We start from the raw sequence: 18,248 nt of genomic DNA, 5'->3' as shown, positions 1-18,248 counted from the left end.
TTAACTTAAATACACAGAGAATAGATAGAATTTAATATAATGTTGTTACATGGAATTATTTCCCTAGTATTTTGCATTTAGCTACTCCCAAAGAGCACCCAAAAAGATTACTTGAAACAAATGACAAATGCTCATTTTCGAACAGAGGAAAAAAAGTTCAAAGAAAACAGTGATAATTCCTGATCATCAAAGATTTTCTTTAAATGGACAGTTTTGATATTTAATAGCAACTGAATAAATACTATTCTTTTAGGTGGTGGTTGTTTATTTAAATAATGTCATGGACATTTCATTATAGGATGATAAAAATCAACTTTTACTGTATCCTCTTTGTGATTAAAAACAATAATTTATTAATTTCTTTTGTTTCAGTCTGGCATTAACACTTCTATTTGAGACATGATAATTATAACTGTTGTTATGCTAGTGATAAACTGCGATATTTTATGATGTAACTTAAAAATGGTAGGACTAAAAGCTTTGACTGAAAAAAACATGGCTTGTAATCAAACATATACCATGAATGGCTAAGCAGAAATCATTTTAAAAATTAAAAAATTCTCATTAATGACAATTATATATATGTATGCATATGCATGTGTGTATTCATTATACATGCATACATGTACACATATGTAATTATGATTTCTTGTTGACAAACATATTCATAGAACAATGCTTAAAAAAAAGGAGTTAATATGCCATTGACTTACCACAGCTTAGGTTGCTTTCAGCTTTCAGAGCCAGGGTTGGGATATTCCAAAAGTCATTTTGCCAGTCAACTACATTCCCTTTCACATTACAGCTGAGGTTGGAGAGGAGTTTGGAATTCATGGTGAAATTCCAAAGTCGAAAGTTATAAATGTCCCCTTTTAGAGAGGCAATTTCATTTTGATTGGAGCCCAACAACAATTTCCCATTCCCAGAAATAACTTTACTAATGGTAGAATCGCATGGAACTGCTTCATAGTTTCTTTTAAAACTTATACCAACAGAGCCCAAAGAGTTATTCCAAATGATGCACAGCTGCTCAAAACTTTCTGTGAAAATGTCTTCTTTATCCTTTACAGGTAACACACTGTTTAGCAAGCATTTTGAGCCAGAAATAGATAGAAAGTAGCCGCTCTTTGCTTTTCCAAAACTGAGCAATTGTGTGAAGGATGCATCTGAGTAGGAGAAAGCCATCCATTCGTTGTCTTCCTTGCCAATTTTGGTTGCTTCAAAACAGATTGTGAAAGCACGAAGCTCCGGAATAGAGACACTTTTTGCAATAGATACCTGGTAAACATCTAGCGCCTGGGGTAAAATGACCTTTTGATTCCTTAAGGACACAGCAACTAGGACAAAACATAATAACAGATAAAACACGTTAACTTCAGGGATGGATTGAGATGCGAAATATCTGATCCGCCCATCCCCTCCACCACTCCACTGACTTTGCCCCATCACTCTCCTCTTTCACTGTCCATCTACCCGCAATCACCAGTCTGTCTTCTTATACCGATAATAATAATAGTAATCAGAAACCCCACCCATTTTAACTCTAATCGCGGCTGGATCTCATACCTAAACCTCTGAGTTACAGTCAGCCAGGTTAATAACAAGTGTTTTTCTTAATCTATGAACTGAGAAACAAACAAACAAACAAAAAAACCCAAACCATAATTGATAAACTATCAGTTTTAGGAAAGCTCTATTTATAATTCAGATTTTCAAAAATATGCAACTTTTCCAATAATTTCTAAACAGAACAGCTAATAGTCCTATTTTCAGTAACAATTGCCTTTTGTTCTTCCCAAACACTCCTATGCTACCTCCCCCCCCCCCCCCCCCCCCGTTTCAGACATCCATATCATACTCATACTCCCCATCGCTATGGTATTTCAGGAATAAAGGCAAAGATAATTCCATTGAGGAGAGGGAGTCTAGTAAAATGACAAACAAAAGTGGAATTTTGAGCTATATTTCCATTATATCTGGGCATTTGATCTAGTTTGTGAGGGATAGTAAGGAGCAGTAGTTATAAAGGGCAGCCAATGGAGCTTTCCTATCCCAGCTCTTCCACACAATGCCGTGTGACCTTGGACATGTTATGCACCTTGACCTATCCTAGTCTGTTCATCTGCAAAATGAAGGACAATGGTATCTATTGCACAGGAATTAAATAAGTTGATACCAGCAAAGCACTATAGCAGTGCCTATGCCATATCAATATATAGCTAGTATTGATTACTAATATGGATTACTATTATTAAATGCATAATGAATTACAAAAAATACATTAGCCTAGTCCTTCTGTGATATATGTGAAATTACTAAACAATACAATGGATTTAGTCTTGTGCTCACATAACAGACATAACAGAACTGTTTTGAGAGAGAAGTAACTCTCTTTGAAAATACTGTTTAATACTGTCTTCATATAAATGCTAGTTTGAATATATTTTAATATACTTCAAGAATAGATCTATGGTAAAACATCACTAAATATAAATATTCTACTTAAAAAATCCATGATGGAATTTAATAGAATCATAGATTTTAGTCTACTTTTTAAATATAAAGCAAAAGCAGTTTAAAGATCTATTTACCCAAAAGGATGCTTATGCAATATGAACCTAGTGTTCTACATATGTCATTAAAACAAGGCTTCAAGGAAAGATATCCACCAACATTTTATTAGTGGTTATTGCTGGGGGGGTAGATACATAGATAATTGTAATTTGTTTCTTTTTTATTTTCAAATTTCCTATATTTTATAATTTTTAAAACATTTGGAAAATTAAAGCACATGTGTTTCAATTACCCACACATATACCTAATGTCAACTACAAATAGTAAATAAATGCCACCAAAAACACAATTTAAAATAATAAGAAATTTTTAACAATTTATAAGTTGTTTTCATAGTGGTTTTTCTTGATAAAGGACATCTACTTAAGAAGCTCAGGAGAAAAAAACATATAAGTAAATCTCACAGACTTGAAACTCGTGTTTTTCTTAAGTAGTGACAGATTTTTGAAAGAATGGAATTATTTTGATGTGATATGCCAGAATTTGGAAAATATATTTGATATATTTTTATTTGATACAAAACATTTTGATATAAATTATATATAAAATATATTTTCTTTCCTTCAACTAGCCATTTTCAACAGTCCTCAGTTTATGTTGTCTATTAGCTTAACTTACAAATAGCTCTTTTAAAATCTTAATTTATATGCTAATTTTTGATATTCGTCCCCTAATATAGTTCCTTAAAAGGGCAACATCTTAAAAACTTAAAATAAAATGATTCTAAATAGAAATGCTTTAAACGTTCACTGGAGAGATGTTAGAATTACAGATTTTAATTATTAGCTGTGGAATATCTAGTGTCTTCCAAGCAGCCTTTAAATGTTCTGCATATAAACAGTATAAAAATTCAGCTCTACTGTAACCAGATTTTGGATCTGGTAACTATATATTGCTAATGAGAAAACTCGGAGAATATTAACAGCTTCTTGCCCTTAAATTCTAATGCTAATCATTTACATTCACATAAAAGAGCATAACTCTTTCTTCTGGTCCTGCGTTTACTGTAGAACATGTTAAATGAAAGCAGAAGGTTGGCACTGCCTTTGGTTTACATACCTCTGATGTAGCTGGCATTGAAACCTTTCTTCTGGATGCTAAAGTCACTTGAAAAGGACACATGCATCTCGTTCGCACTTGAGTTAAATGATAGGCCTTTGGCAGTTGCTCCACAAAATTTAGTCTGGCTCTCTCCATTATCAAGGGATAATGAGTCATAAATGCAATTGGGAGCTTCTTCAATGTCGAAATCATTAAACGTTATCTGAATGATATAGCCGGTGGGGGCTCGAAGGGTCCACACGCAAGCCTGGCTGTTAGGGTAGTCGTTAGGGTAGCACGGAGAAGTAAAGGTCCCAGAAGGGTTGGACAGGATGACCCTGCAGTTGGCACATCCCCACACTGTTGGCCAGACAAAAAAGAGATAGAGAAAAAGGCTGGGATCAGAGGCATACAATAATCCAAGAATACCACATACTGGAGATAAACAATAAACATTTTAAAATACTAAAATATAATCATGAAAATTAAAAAGGAAAAGTGAAACCATCTCAGAGAACACGAAGTACCCATAAAGCCACAAAAAGTAAAAGAAAAATACATTTCAGAGCAAAGATTCTTAAACTTGTTGTGGGGGGAGGTCATATTCTCTGGGAATCTGATGAAAGTTATGGGAGCTCTCGCCGGTAAGATGCACAGTGGCCACTCACTTGGTATATAATTTTAGGGAGTACATGAGGCCTCAAGAGGCAAGGACACATTTCACAAAGCTTCACTGACCTTCTACTCTATAGAGACATAGTGTAGAGACTCTCTACAGAGTAACTGAACTGGGTTTGAGGGAGTTATAGAACCATAAATGTAGAGCTCAATATTATAAACCATGGATCTAAAGGAATATAAATGTTTAGGAAATAAATGTGTAAGGAGAATAAACAGGTTATCTTCTGGCAGACTGTATTTTTTCTAAATAAATATTCAAATAAATAGCACCACCTTACATGTGTGGAATATTTCCAGTTTTGAAAGTACTTTCATTTATACCATTTGTTAATCATAGTTGATAATTATATACTTGTGTGATTATCTCATTTATGCATCATTCAGTAAATACTAAGTGCCTGTTACATGTCAGGCACTGTTCTAAATAGTATATACCAATCAATCTAAACAGTATACAGCAAGGAACACGGATGACGAGGTCTCCGAATGATTTCTTACACTTCAGTTTTGGACCCAAAGATAAACAAATAATAATATAATGACAGATGGTGATAAGAGGCAAAGGAAAAGTAAAACAATAAATTATTTCTCAATTATTTTTTGAGGGCCTGGTCACAAGCTGGAACCAGAAACCAAGGTCTACTCTCTTCTGATCTAGCAATGCTTTTACAATGAATATTTATGTTGCTTTTAAAAATTTGTATAAATGTAGGCAGAAATCTCATTTAGCCAACATTCTGGATAAAGAAACTACCATAAAACTGACACATAAATTTTCAAACAATAAAGTACTTTCACTATGTTAACGTAAATCGCTCTAATTTTATTGTGTTCCTTCCTTTTTTATTGAATTGAATAAACTGAATACGCAATAACTTTTCTTGTAACAAATACTACTTATTTTTCTAAAGTACAGTGATATATTCAAGGACATATATGTTTTGCTGCTCAAATTAAATTTTGTTTTTTTTTTTTCCTGTGGCTATCTTGTGTCACACACCGTTTTGCCTTGCCAACCCTGCTCCCCATCCGTTCTTTCTCTCTTTCCCTTCCTAAGTTTCCAACATCTTGCACAGGCCTGAAGACAGCCAGAGGAAAACAAATTATGATCATCAGTGTTCACCAAATGCCTTCCCTGGACCACCGTGCTCCTATCCTCTTCAGCGTTATTCAGAGCAGTTGTGTTACCTCCATTTCTGAGATCATTTGCTTATTGTCCATCTTCTCCCACTAGTCTCTAAGCTCAACAAGCAGAGAGTATGCACTGTCATATTGACCATCTTATTCCTCATAGCATCCCTGACACATAAAAGGCCTCTGACGAAATTTATCAAATTTATGAAAAAGTGACCAGCCTAAATGAACAACAACAACAAAAAATACCTAAATTGAAAATGCCTAAGTAAGGTATATAAACCTAAGTCAAAGAAAGTCTAAGTCTGAAACAAAGATAGAGTGGGTGAGCTGTGGACTCTCTTTGGATGGAGTTTTGGGCTCTTTTCTTCAATTATTTCACTCCTAGAATAAAACTGATATGACTTGGCTTCTCTGATGAGGTTAGCTAGCTTCCCATTAATGTACCTTAATTTCAAGAGAGAGAAGTAATCCTAGTAAATTAAAAATAATGTATCCAATAATAGGCACTGAAGATTAAAAAAACAAGAGAAATGAAAATAAGGTAAGATGTCTGTGTCATCTCAATATGCATGCAGGTGGCATCATTTTTCCAAAATGAGATGTCATTCCCTATATCTAAGACCCAAGTAATGTTCACAACACCTTTTATCCCAATATATTGTGTTTACCCAAACTTTTTCTAAGAATTGACTGAAAGATACAAGAAAATTCAATTTGACTGATAATACTATGTAATCTTGAACAAGTTCATCTCTCTGTGCCTCAGTTTTACCATCCTTACACTGGCAGTAATGACAGCATTTACCTCCTGGGGTTATTGGAAGCATTAGATGGATTAATATTGTAAAGTCCAAGGAGCCATACTGAGCACATAGTGAACACTATTTAAGTGTTGGCTATTTTTAATTGTTACTAAAACACAAAATCTGTGCATCCATAATTTAAGAGAGGAAAACTAGAACTCCACCTTAGCAGAATTTTTCCCTTTGGGATACAAAAGAGAAAGAAGACACCCATAATATTCATTAAAAAACATTTAAAACATTCTATGTGATTCTCATCTACAGTGGCTAGACAGCACTGAGAGGCAGTGCTCCTAAAGAGTGATTATCTTAATTGGATTAAATGTCAAACTAGGCACAGTGTCATCATATTCACTATATTTATAGATCACATCACAATAAATTTCACATATATTATCTCATTTGACATCATAACCCTGAGAATTAGTTTTACTTCCATCTTCAAATGAAGCAAATAAGTCTAATGTAGATTACACAATTGCCCAAAGGTACACATCTAATGGATAGCAGGACCAAGATTCAAACCAGCCCTTCTGACATGTCTAGTGTCTTTCTAGAAAAAAAAAAAAAAGTTCTATTTTTTTTTTAAACAAAAATCACAACAAAGTGGTTATCTCAAGTACTATTTTAAGAGACAATGTTTTTCAGTGGACAATTTCTTAAACATAGTGTAATCACCCTAATATTAATATATCTTAGAAGACTAATTTTGAAAAATTTTACTAAAAAATGTTCTAAAGTCTAAAATATAGTGCTTTGGATGTGCCAGTCTGGAGAAAATGTCACTGCTAACTGAATCCTACACTATGTAATAGTTCATTAAGAAATTAATTTTTTCTCTCTTAAAGACATGACTACTTAGAAGATGGCTACTGAATGAAGCCTTGGAAAAATAAGAGATAACATTATCTTCTACAATCTACTCAACTCAAAACATCTGACTCAAGATGTTTCCCAAAACATATAGTAACATATTCACATTTATCATTTATAAAAGAAAAGTTTTCAGGTAATCTAAAAAGCTAAACGAATTCTACCCTCGGCTCTTGCCTATGCTTGAGAATGTTTGGCAATAATTTATTCATGCACGCTTTCATAAAACTTTATTCTTTAAAGAAACTCCAACCTACAATGGAAAACCTCCCAGTCATGCCAAAGCCTATCTTAATTTATAAACAACATTTAGATAAAGATTCAAGTTAACAATTATCTTATTGGGTTTCTTATTCTAGAGATTTGAATTTTTACTCTACTCCTACTACAAGTATGTCTCTGTAAATCAAATACTATGTTCTTTAAAATCTCTCAAAAATAAGAGTTTCATATCCCAGGGAACAAATCAAAAAAGATCAATTTTTGCTGCTTTCAACATAAATCTGTACATGAACTATTTTTCCTATACTGTGTTAAAGAGTATGTGAACAAAATTAATGCATTTAAATTAAATCTTCTTCATTTGAACATCTATAAAACTCTCACTAATGAATTTGTTGGAAAAACTAGCCAGTAGAAATTATCTTCAGAAAAATTAACTTAAGTTGCCAGCTCAGTGTACATTTATTCAGTCTTTGCTTGAATGATCTATGTGACTATTAAATTCTAATAAATGAAAAGTGTGTTAGCTGCTTTAAAAGGTTTAAAATATTTTGTAGTCTTGGTGGGTTTTCAAGATTAAATCTAAGGGCCAATAGCTGAGAGTTCTAGGACCAGTTGTGAAACCTAAGTAAATCATCACGAAGCCAGGGCAGCCACACACCATTTCTCCAGATTAAGTAAAATGCTGCCAGATGTAAAATCGATGAAGTAAAATGTAAGCAATACTTTAGTGCTGGAATGTATTACATGATAATATATAGAACTGAACAACTTCATCAAAGCAAGTAAATTTTAAGTGATTTCAGGCCTCTATGCAGATTATTTCAGGATGGTAAGGAATCTGAAGGCAATCTGGCTGTGAATTTGCAATTCACAACACATCTGTGATTCTGTTAATGTGATAGACTTGGCAGGTTGCTTCCCCCCACACCCCTCCCCCACCCCCGCCTCCCTCTCCACTCCCCTTGGAGCTCTGCACTCAAAGGTAGTATATCTCCATGCTGGGAGGGTCACTGTTAGACCAGGGTTACATTGGTCATCCCAATCTCCTGCTTCAATCAGTTCAATAAAATTGAAGATTCCTTGATGGGGCACCATTAAGCCTGACAGTTTTTTGAATCTCCAGAGAAGTTCAAAGGCACCACACCTCAAACACGGTTGTGTCTTCTGTTAGATTGTGAGTGTTTAAACTTCAAGTCCTGTCTTTCCATAATTGCCTCGGCATTAGAATATTTCATATGTAACTGCAAAGGTAATACTTTTGGAAGATTCAAATGAGTGAACTGTTGTAAATCCTTTCAGAGCCACCTTATTATATTGACTTATATCTCTTGCAACAGGATTAAACACACAAGCACACATGCATGTATATGCACACACCCACACACATTTTCATGGGAAATTGTTCTCTCATAAGCAGTGGTTGAGTCTTTCTCCAGTGTTTAATAATAATAATAATAATAATAATAATAATAATAATAATAATAAAGTAATGCAATATTTGAAATAACCTAAACTGCACTTAATCTACTTTCTGATTAATACGTCCAAATCTCTTATCCCTTTCCAAATTGCTGTACTATAAACCTCCAACTTTGTATTAATCCAGTCATGGACCTTCTTGCGCTCTAATCCAAAGGCTTCTGAGCATTACTGGAAAGGATTCCCAAAATTGTGGACATTATTTATACCAAACAGGCTTCCAATTTTATCTCTCTAACCTTCTGCCACAGTCAATACCTCTAAACAGTCAATTCTTTTATCTCTCCCCTATAGTTCCTATCTGCTCCTGGGTCTCCTTCTCTCCACCCTTTCTAAGTATCCCTCCCCCATTCCACTCTACTTGCCCTTATAATCTTTGCTATTCCAAGTATGGTCCTTATACCAGCAGCATCACCTGAAAGCTTGTTAGACATGCAGAATCACATAGACCCACTATACAAAATCTGTGTTTCAATAGATTAAGCACAATAAATCTAAGATGTGCTCTTTTAAATAACAACAGACTACGAAAGCTATTCACAGTCTCTGTGCTTATACCTTTTCCCAAGTTCTGCCCCTTCCACGTCTCCTGCAGTCATATGTATACCATGATCTCAGGGGAGGATCCCTGACCTAGAGATCCAAATCCTGGCCTTAGCTATTCAGTCAGGTTCCCTCTCTGAGTATTTGAAGCTAGAGACAAAGATAATTTATTCAGAGAATGACGAACAATGGAATCACGAAGTTACATAAACATAAAGGTAGCAGATACTTTGGCTACTTGCAAAGGACACTAATGGGCAGACATATAAAAAGAAAAGGGAGAAAATGTGCAGAACTGAGAGATGAGAGGAAACCAGATTATTGAGAAATAGAAACATTTTAATTCTAGGCATTCCATGTCCAGTAATCAATGGGAGGAGCTGTTGTTGGTAGCCTGTCCTTGGATTCTATGACAAGAACTCTTATTATACTTACCATCCCACTTCTTCACTTGATCCGAGTTTAGTGCACTGCTGTTGCTTACAACAAAGTGTGTTTCAAGCCAATACTCCTCTCTCTTTAGCATTCTCTCTCCAGTCATTCTCTCTAGGTGATCTCATGCAGACCCAGGCCTTCATTATGTCTAAATACTGATGACATACATGTCCTACTGAGCGCCACACCCATACTCGCGAATGTCAACTCCATATCTCCACTTGGATATCCCATAGATCCCTCAATCCAAATATCTTCCTCAAATAATTTGTTTTTATCCACTACTCTGTAATTGTTAGTGGTATGAGACCCGTCCAAGCTAGAACTCTAATATCCCTTCTCTCTTCCTTCTCCCACATCATCTCAAATAGTTTGTCAAGGGTTATGACATTTCCTCTATTCATGGATATTTAATTTATTTCCTTATCTCATTACCACAGCCACCTAGTTTAAGGGTCTCGTGTTTTCTCTTTCGGACAAAAAGCTCAGTAACTACTTCCCTTGCCACCAGTCTTATCACCTCCAACTCATCTACCTCATCACTCCCAATAAAAATCTATGAAAATGCAAATGCTAGTCTGAAAGTATGTTTTCTGTAATTCAGAATGTTCTCTGGGATCCAACAAGACAAGCTTCTTTGAATGGCACGTACAATACTGCATAAACGCCCTGTTCACACTTTCTAACTCGTCTCTTACCATCCCCCACATCTATTCATTGAATAAATACTTACTAAATATCTATGTGCTTGGCACTGTAATGGATGAGATATAATCCTTGACTTTATGGAATGTATAATTATTGCAAATACAAATAACTAGATAACGATAATACAATGTGAAAATTGCTCTGAAAGAGCAGGTAGATGTCATAGAAATGGTACCATTTATAAAAGAAGAAAAATAAACCGAGACCCAAATGTTCAGCATAAAAGTGGACCAAGTACAGAGCGGAGGCAGAGGAGAAAAAGAAGAGTATTTGGGGCAATAGAGTCAGCAGATGCAAAGGCTTGTGGGTGAGAGAGGGCATGGCCTGTTCAAGCAACTTAAGAATTCAGTTTAGCTGAAACACAGTCTACAAAGTAGGGAAAAATAAGAGATTAAGATGGCAAGGGAAGCAGAGATGAGGTTCTGCAGGGTTTTGTAAGCCATTCTAAAGAAGACAAAAATTATAATATGAGCAGAAGTGAAAATCAGAAGGTTTTAATTATGAGACAATAAAATAATCAGATTTATGGTTAAAACAGGTATTTTTTAAAGCCTCACCTTTTTATACACAAACAACACAAAATTACCAGTGAACTAAGACCCTTGCAAGAATCACTGCAGAGTCACGCAAACGACTTGACAGATGATGAGAAGAAAGAAAAAAGACAGCAAGCTGCCATGACAGCTTGTTTGTGGAAGGGAAACAGCAGTCGCAGCAGTAGGGAAGACCAGCCTACGAGGACTCACTGGAGCAAAGCCTCACTGTCGATGGGAAAGATAATAAAAGCAGCAAAGTGAGCAACCTAGTGCTCACTGAAGATCTGTCTTACTTTGATCTTTCATGTTTTATTGCCCCTAAAGAAAGCCTGAGGGAACTATAAAAAACACTCACCTAATGTTCACTGCGCTTGAGAATGTCACAGAGAATCTTTCCATACGGATTATCTAGGCAAGGTTGCAGGGTAAAACTGGCTTATGTTGGCATTAACCAGAAAAATATTGCTAAATATTACCAACATAAACAGAGAATGTCTTAGCCTAGTAAAAACTAATTATAGTTCTAATACCCATGAAGGCAATGATGTAATTACTGGCTAAACAGAGCATTACTAACTTGAGCACATGAACTATCCATATAAAGTACGAGAACTATACTTGGCTTGTAGTAAGATACACAAATAAAATTAGTTTTTAGTGTTGTTGTGATTATGGTTGTTATTTAATAGCAGAGCATGTTAGCCATATTTCAGTTCATTTATTCCTTCCTTCATTCATTCACTCGCTCAATTTGGGGGCTCCTACTTCCACTCATTTTCAGTTTTCTTTTAGAAATCTTTACATATACGGTTACCAGAGGGTGGGGAGGAGAGGTAGGAGTAAAACAAATTTGAAAAGTCAAGTGAAGGTTATTACTTCCAATTTATTCCATGTTATGTGGTGTAGGTGATGAACCTGAAATTAATAGCTAGAATAAGTTTTGGTTTTACAAACTTGCCCTCCCAATAGGTTGGGAGAATAAATTGGGAAGAAGATGGCAGGAGCGGGTTAAGTATGCACCTTTGCTCAAATTTTCCAAATGAGCCTTTAATTTAAGGGTATTAAAAGAAACCCTGCTCAGGTTTGTACACAGAAATGGAAGAAGTCTAAACAGTCAAGGTTGGGAGCACAGCAAATTATAGATGCAACTGGCATAATTTTGTCCTTTTAAGGAATATTTTTTATGTAAACATCTTAGTAATAAGATAGGGCTGATGTAAAAATTCCATAATATAGATTTTTAAAAATAAAAGTGTTTTCTCGGTAGAACTTTCCATAATATACATAAACTTCTTACTTAAATGTACTGCCTTAAGTTAATTCATCACTGGAGTTACTTTTCAAAATATTTATATAATGTTAAAAATCATATAATGTTTACACATGGATCCAAGTATAATATATTAGTATGAGAGAGAGCATGTGTGCGTTACAGAGAGAGAACTAGACAACCTCATTTTTTTCCCCCCAGCAAACTCTAAAATAGAACTTTAAAAAGATTTTTTTCTACACTAACTCCTTTCTAGCTAAATCACGAGACCTAGATAATGAGAAATATTTTGTTATTATTGCAGAAAAAAAAATCATTTTGACAAGGATAATATCATTATGAAGTTGAACCAGAAGGTCTCTCAAGATCCTTTCCAGATCTAAAGTTATACCTTTCAAGGCATTTCCTTTAAAATTTTAACATAAGCCATATAAACTCCTAAGAAATATTGTTTTGTTTTCACAACAATATATGGAGAGTGAAATAAAAATAACAATAGTAATTACAAGTACCAGGTAGTGAGTGATTACTTTGTGTCAGATGAGACAAAAGTAGTAAATTGCCTTCCTTTTGAAACAGCCATCTTTACATGAATATTTGGCCATATTACAAGTGGATCACAAAGGATTCTTGTCTTGGTTCTTCCATTAACTAACCATGTGACCCTGAGATGGTCACTAGTCATTGAAGCCTTGGTTTCCACAACAGGGAAAAATGTTCCTCTGGTTCTAAAACCCTGGTATGGAAGAGAGATTCAGGTCCTTACACACAACAGGATTTCGAAGGCTCCCTTTACTAGGAAAAAGCTTCCAGGAGAGTCATAAAGGTATATGATGCTTTCCTGAGGAAGAGTGCACTGATGTAGAGTTCTCAAGGTCATGAGACAAGAGGGTCTTTCTGAGGAGTCACGAATCTCAGACTGTTTGTGTGCATTTGTCCACTCTGGGGCCACAAGTCAGCCAATACAGATTGAATGCAAATAGAGCTAATGGTCAGCAAACATCCTGGCTTCTGGGATATATTCCGACTGCTCAGCAAAATTTCCACATCTTGCAAACAGTACTTATTGTGTTACTTTGAATATTGCTGGCTTAAAATTATAGAGCAAGTTGTGACAGATTGTGAAGATTTAGAGTGTGGTTACATTAGGGAAAAAAAATCACCTCCTTTCTACTTAATATAGCTGCTTTAGTGTGTTCTTGATACCTACCAGCTTCTTTTATGAAAGAAAAAAAAATAATTTATTACTTTAAAAAATTAATATGCCTATTGAGGAGCAAGGCTGAATTCTGGCTTGCCACACCATTGTTTATCTAACTTCAGATTGCACTGGGCTAGGGATGAGGTGATGGAGGTGCCATCTTTGCAGAGTCTCCAGCAGGTTATGTACATCCGGGCAATTCAATCAGCGTCTCCACATTTAAACCGCTTCACCTCTGCCCCAGCGATCCTCCATAGCAATCACAAGTCAATGGCAAAATGTCACTTGAAAAAGTTCATGAAGTTCATCAAACTTTATAATGATCAGTTTCAAAGATAGTATAAAGATCAACTTGCTTACTGTCTTCTTTCGGCCAGTTATATTTTTAAACTTCAGAAAAATGGGAAACTGACTTGTTATAGATTGGTGAAGAAGGTCACACCTGCAGGCAAGCCTTCAAGAAGGCCAAACCACCAAAAGCGGGTGGGCTGGGTGGGCTGCAGAGCAAACAGTGCAGTATGTTTCCAGTTGGGGGTGCAGACCTAAGAACAGAAGTATGCCAGTGTCCAAGAGGTCTGAACTAGGGCAAAAGTCACCGCCACTGGAGCGTGTTGGAGACCTCGAGCTGCATACGTCTGCTTCATTCACTACTGGGGGAGCTGAAGGATCATTCGAAATTTGTGTAAAATGGTTTTTATGCTGTTGATTAGCATTTAGCTTTGCAGTGTTTGAGAGAAAGAGAAATGTTATTTTAACATAAAGATTCCTTTCATAATCTCATTTAGACCATCGAGTCAGGACATTTTGTAGGGTATTATCTCAGGAAGTTATTCCGAAATAATAATAGGTATAATTCCATTCTGGTTCAGGACAGGCTATAACATGTAGTTTAGTCACCCCATTCTTCCTCAAAATAACACTGACGAATAGGCAGACTGAGCCCCAGGGATTTCTGAAATTACATAAGGAGATCCATTTTACAGTAAAACTGAAAGAGAAATTTCAAACAGTGACAATTTGGGATTCTAACATAAATACAAAGCTTTAGATACATATATATCATTTTCCTAGGGAAGGGTTTATGATGGGAAGGCTATTTAACATTTTGGCATCAAATCTCAACCAAGAAAAGATGAAAAACTAAGTTTTTGGGTTCTTTAATAATGAATTAAAGTAAGCAGGAGATATCTGGACAACATAACCTACTGAAAGTTATTTGCTAAGATAATTTGAGCTGAATCTCTACTTAGAGAAATCAAAATGATTTTCTTCTCCTTCCAATATAACCAGCTGACTTTCAGTTTTTAGGATGAGCAGGACATTAGGTATTTTTCTGAAGGACCACCCAGCCAATGTGGTACTGTTCTAAGTGGAAGGACTGCTAGCCTCACTATGCAAAATGGGCCCAAAAACAAATTTTGAAATTTTTTAAAAAGTTAGTATTTACTTTATAGCAATGTTAATAGTCTCTCTCTCTTTCTCTCTCTCTCTCTACACACATACAGAGAGAGAGAGAGAGAGAGAGAGAGATTGAGATTGATTTTTTTTTTTTGCCTGGAATCATTTTTTAAATTTCCAAAAATATTTTTTTCTTGAATACATCATGTTTATAGATATTATTTTATGATATTTTATAAATTTATTTTCCACAAAACTAAGTCGTGATTCAATAGCAGACAATGTAGATGAAGCTCTTCGGTCACTATGTGTCTCATAACAAACATGGTCAATAAGAAATATATGTACAACACCTAACTTAAAATGCAAGCCAATGCTCTGGCTCAAACATAAAAAAGAATGCTCTACATGATTGTAAGACTGAATGCACAGCTGACAAACTGAGGATCACCTCTGGTCAGTACCAACCAACTCAGGCACAGCAAAGCCCCTCTTCGCAAAATACAAAAGCAAAACCTTAAAGGAGAGCCTATCTTGCAGTTTCTGCTTACTATATTAAACATGTGCTCACAGGAGAGCTGAAAATTAAACACCTTTAGTTCACAGAGGCTCTTTTGGACACATATCTAAGTTTCTATTTGAACTGGCTTCGGAGCTGCTCCAATGCCAACATCTTTACAGCTGTGCTCGGTATGTAAACCCCCCATACCCTTGACTGGAAACGGCACATTGCCTGGCTGGAACTTTCTGCGCAGCATTTCAGTGAAAGACACTACTGTCCTCTCAAGCACATTATTCAACAATTAGATTTGAGCTGCTGAAGCAAGAAACAAAGGCAGTACTATATCCTGTTTAGTTCTATCAATTAGCTTCATGATGTCATTTTTAGGTATGGCCCTTCAATTCAGTTTTTTTTTTTTTTTTTTTTTTTACAGGGTCCTAGTGATGTCCATGTAAAAAGATGGACATCTACCTCCTGGGGTACGCTCTTTTCAAAAATATAAAAAATAAGGGCTTTAGTAGGACAATCTCATATGTTAGTGTTACTTTTCTATCAAAAGCACGAATAAAGGTAAATTTTAATGTTAATGAAATTTTAATGAAAAAAGTATATTAAATGGTACTCCACTTGGTATGACATCCTAGTAATAAAATGTGCTGGTCCTTTTGCTGTCTTTGGTGGATTAAAAAGAAATAGAAAAAATAAAAGATAACGCCAATGCTCATTTGATTTGTTCCAGGATTTTAGGGAAGGCTGGGAGGGAACATTCTACACTAAGAACGTTTAATATGAGTTAATTAAATCATCTTGTTAGCTATAATTGTAATAGCATTATGGCAGATTAACTATCACATTTTCCTCTTGGCCTCTTTTGGTAACTGATGGTAAGAAATATAGAGAAGTAAAATAAATTACATTTTGGACATAGCTTGGGTGGGAGCCCTTTGCCGTCCACTTCCTCTTTGAGTCTCTGGGTTATATCCAATAAAAATGGAAGTACAGAGGAAAAAAGTAGATATCTCTAAGATGACCCACTTATCTCGAGTTCATACTCTGACATTGTATAATGCCACAAAGTTACAGATACCCTTCATCCCACATAGAAAAAGGTTTGGGTGGTGGTTTGTTTCTTTTCTTTTCTCCCTCTCTCTCTCTCTTTTTTTTTTTTATGGTCGGTGGGGTGGAGATCTGAAAAATCTTGTGGTACACCCTGTGAAATTTAAGACTATTTTCCTTGGCACTCTATCTAATTTTATTTCCTCGCTTTCCTTGTCAGATTCAAAAGATGGGCCAGGCTTAAAAAAAAAAAAAAAAAAAAAGGTGAAGAATAAAATGAGCAAAGTTCTACATGTACATGAATAACGTGTGTGCTTTCTGGGCGCATGCATGACATACATGCAGACAATTTCCATGTGGTCAGACAGCACTGTCCACTTGATTCACTTCTAAATCTCCAGTGCCCCGTGTTATACATGGCAAAGATTCACTACTCAAATACCCAGAGATTGAGAAAAAGGACACCATACACACACATACACACAGTGCACTTCAAAGCATATACAGGAACATATATATTTTTATATATACTTTTAATATACATATTAGGCGCTAATTTTTTTTAATAATCAGTATTTTTACATGGAAGATCATGTAAAAATCCCTTCCTTGTTAAAATAAAAGTTAAACTGACTTCTACTCTAAGCTGAGATTATATTTGATTTCACGTATGTTTGCTTTAATCTAGCCAATTGATACTTGCTCAGCCCATACTATGTATAAGGCACACGTTATAAGTACTAAAGGAGAAACGATTTACTTCAGGAAAAACACAGCAGAGGTGCCATAAACTTCCCAATATGGGAAGGTCACTGTACTTAAGGCCAGTTGTTGACTTTATGCATCGTTTCATCTTGAACCATTTGGATCTCTATCATCAATAACATTGGGTAGAATATTATTGCTTGTAGAAAACTTCTGGCTCACTTGCTTCACTCCCTTCATTTTACAGATATGGAAGCTAAGGCCCAGAGATACCAACTGACCTGCCCAAGAGAACACCATGAATTAAAATAAAAATAAGAACTATTTCTGTCCTCAACTAGTAAATGTAAATGTAAATGTTCTCTAATGTGTATGGTTATACTAAATTTAAACATAGTGAATAAATTTTAGAGTGCCTCAGGTGTCTCAAGTCAGGTAAAATTATCTTTCCATATGTAAAATAAATTCTTATAACAATCTTGCAAAGTATAGTGTTACCACTGTTCTACTGATGAGAAAACTCAAATTTCTGTGTATCATTTTAATGAATTACTTTACTTATGAAAGGGATCACATATTACTTGGTTAGGTCAACAATTACATAATAAATCTATTCCTAATGGCGGTAGTATGATGAGTGGCCACAGTATTAATAATGACACTTAATATAACCTTCGATTTTTCTCTAGAATCAAAAACTTTTAAAGAACCTTAAGAGTTTAGAAAATACACTCCAAAAATCTTTTGTATCATAAGAAGTAACGTGAAAAACATGAGCTTTGGAGGCAGGGAGACTTGTCATCTGTATGTGAGCTGGGACTAATGAATTATTCAACCTCTTTAAATCTCTATTTCTCCTTAGAAAAGGGAAGACCTCCTCTTTTGTGGTTACTGCATAAGTCAGTGAAACCCTGTATGAAGTGCTCTACACAATGGCTAATACAGCATAGTCATTTGATTACTGGTGGTGTAATTTAGGTTAGTAACCACTTCGAATGGAGACTGCAGTCAAGAAATCACAAGAAGGGTGAGACTCAGAAGGACAGTAATAGAAGAATCAGGAAAGAGCACCAAGAGGAAA

At 35.3% G+C, this 18,248-nt stretch overlaps 1 protein-coding gene across 5 annotated transcripts in view; it reads right to left on the bottom strand.

Annotated features, from left to right (window-relative positions):
- Positions 1-18,248, bottom strand: part of ADGRG6 (adhesion G protein-coupled receptor G6) — a 128,593-nt gene that overhangs the window by 64,171 nt on the left and 46,174 nt on the right. For all 5 annotated transcript variants that reach the window (XM_016132693.2, XM_016132695.2, XM_016132696.2 and 2 more), the window contains exons 3-4: positions 3,634-3,975; positions 714-1,337 (exon numbers count right to left, since the gene is read on the bottom strand). In XM_016132693.2, coding sequence (XP_015988179.2) covers positions 714-1,337; positions 3,634-3,975 — 966 coding nt within the window. The remainder of the gene's footprint in view (positions 1-713; positions 1,338-3,633; positions 3,976-18,248) is intronic.

The sequence above is a fragment of the Rousettus aegyptiacus genome, unplaced genomic scaffold (assembly GCF_014176215.1).
Source record: "Rousettus aegyptiacus isolate mRouAeg1 unplaced genomic scaffold, mRouAeg1.p scaffold_m13_p_1, whole genome shotgun sequence".
Taxonomy (NCBI): domain Eukaryota; kingdom Metazoa; phylum Chordata; class Mammalia; order Chiroptera; family Pteropodidae; genus Rousettus; species Rousettus aegyptiacus.
Note: the sequence above shows the minus strand (reverse complement) of the source record. Positions and strands in the feature narration are given on the sequence as shown.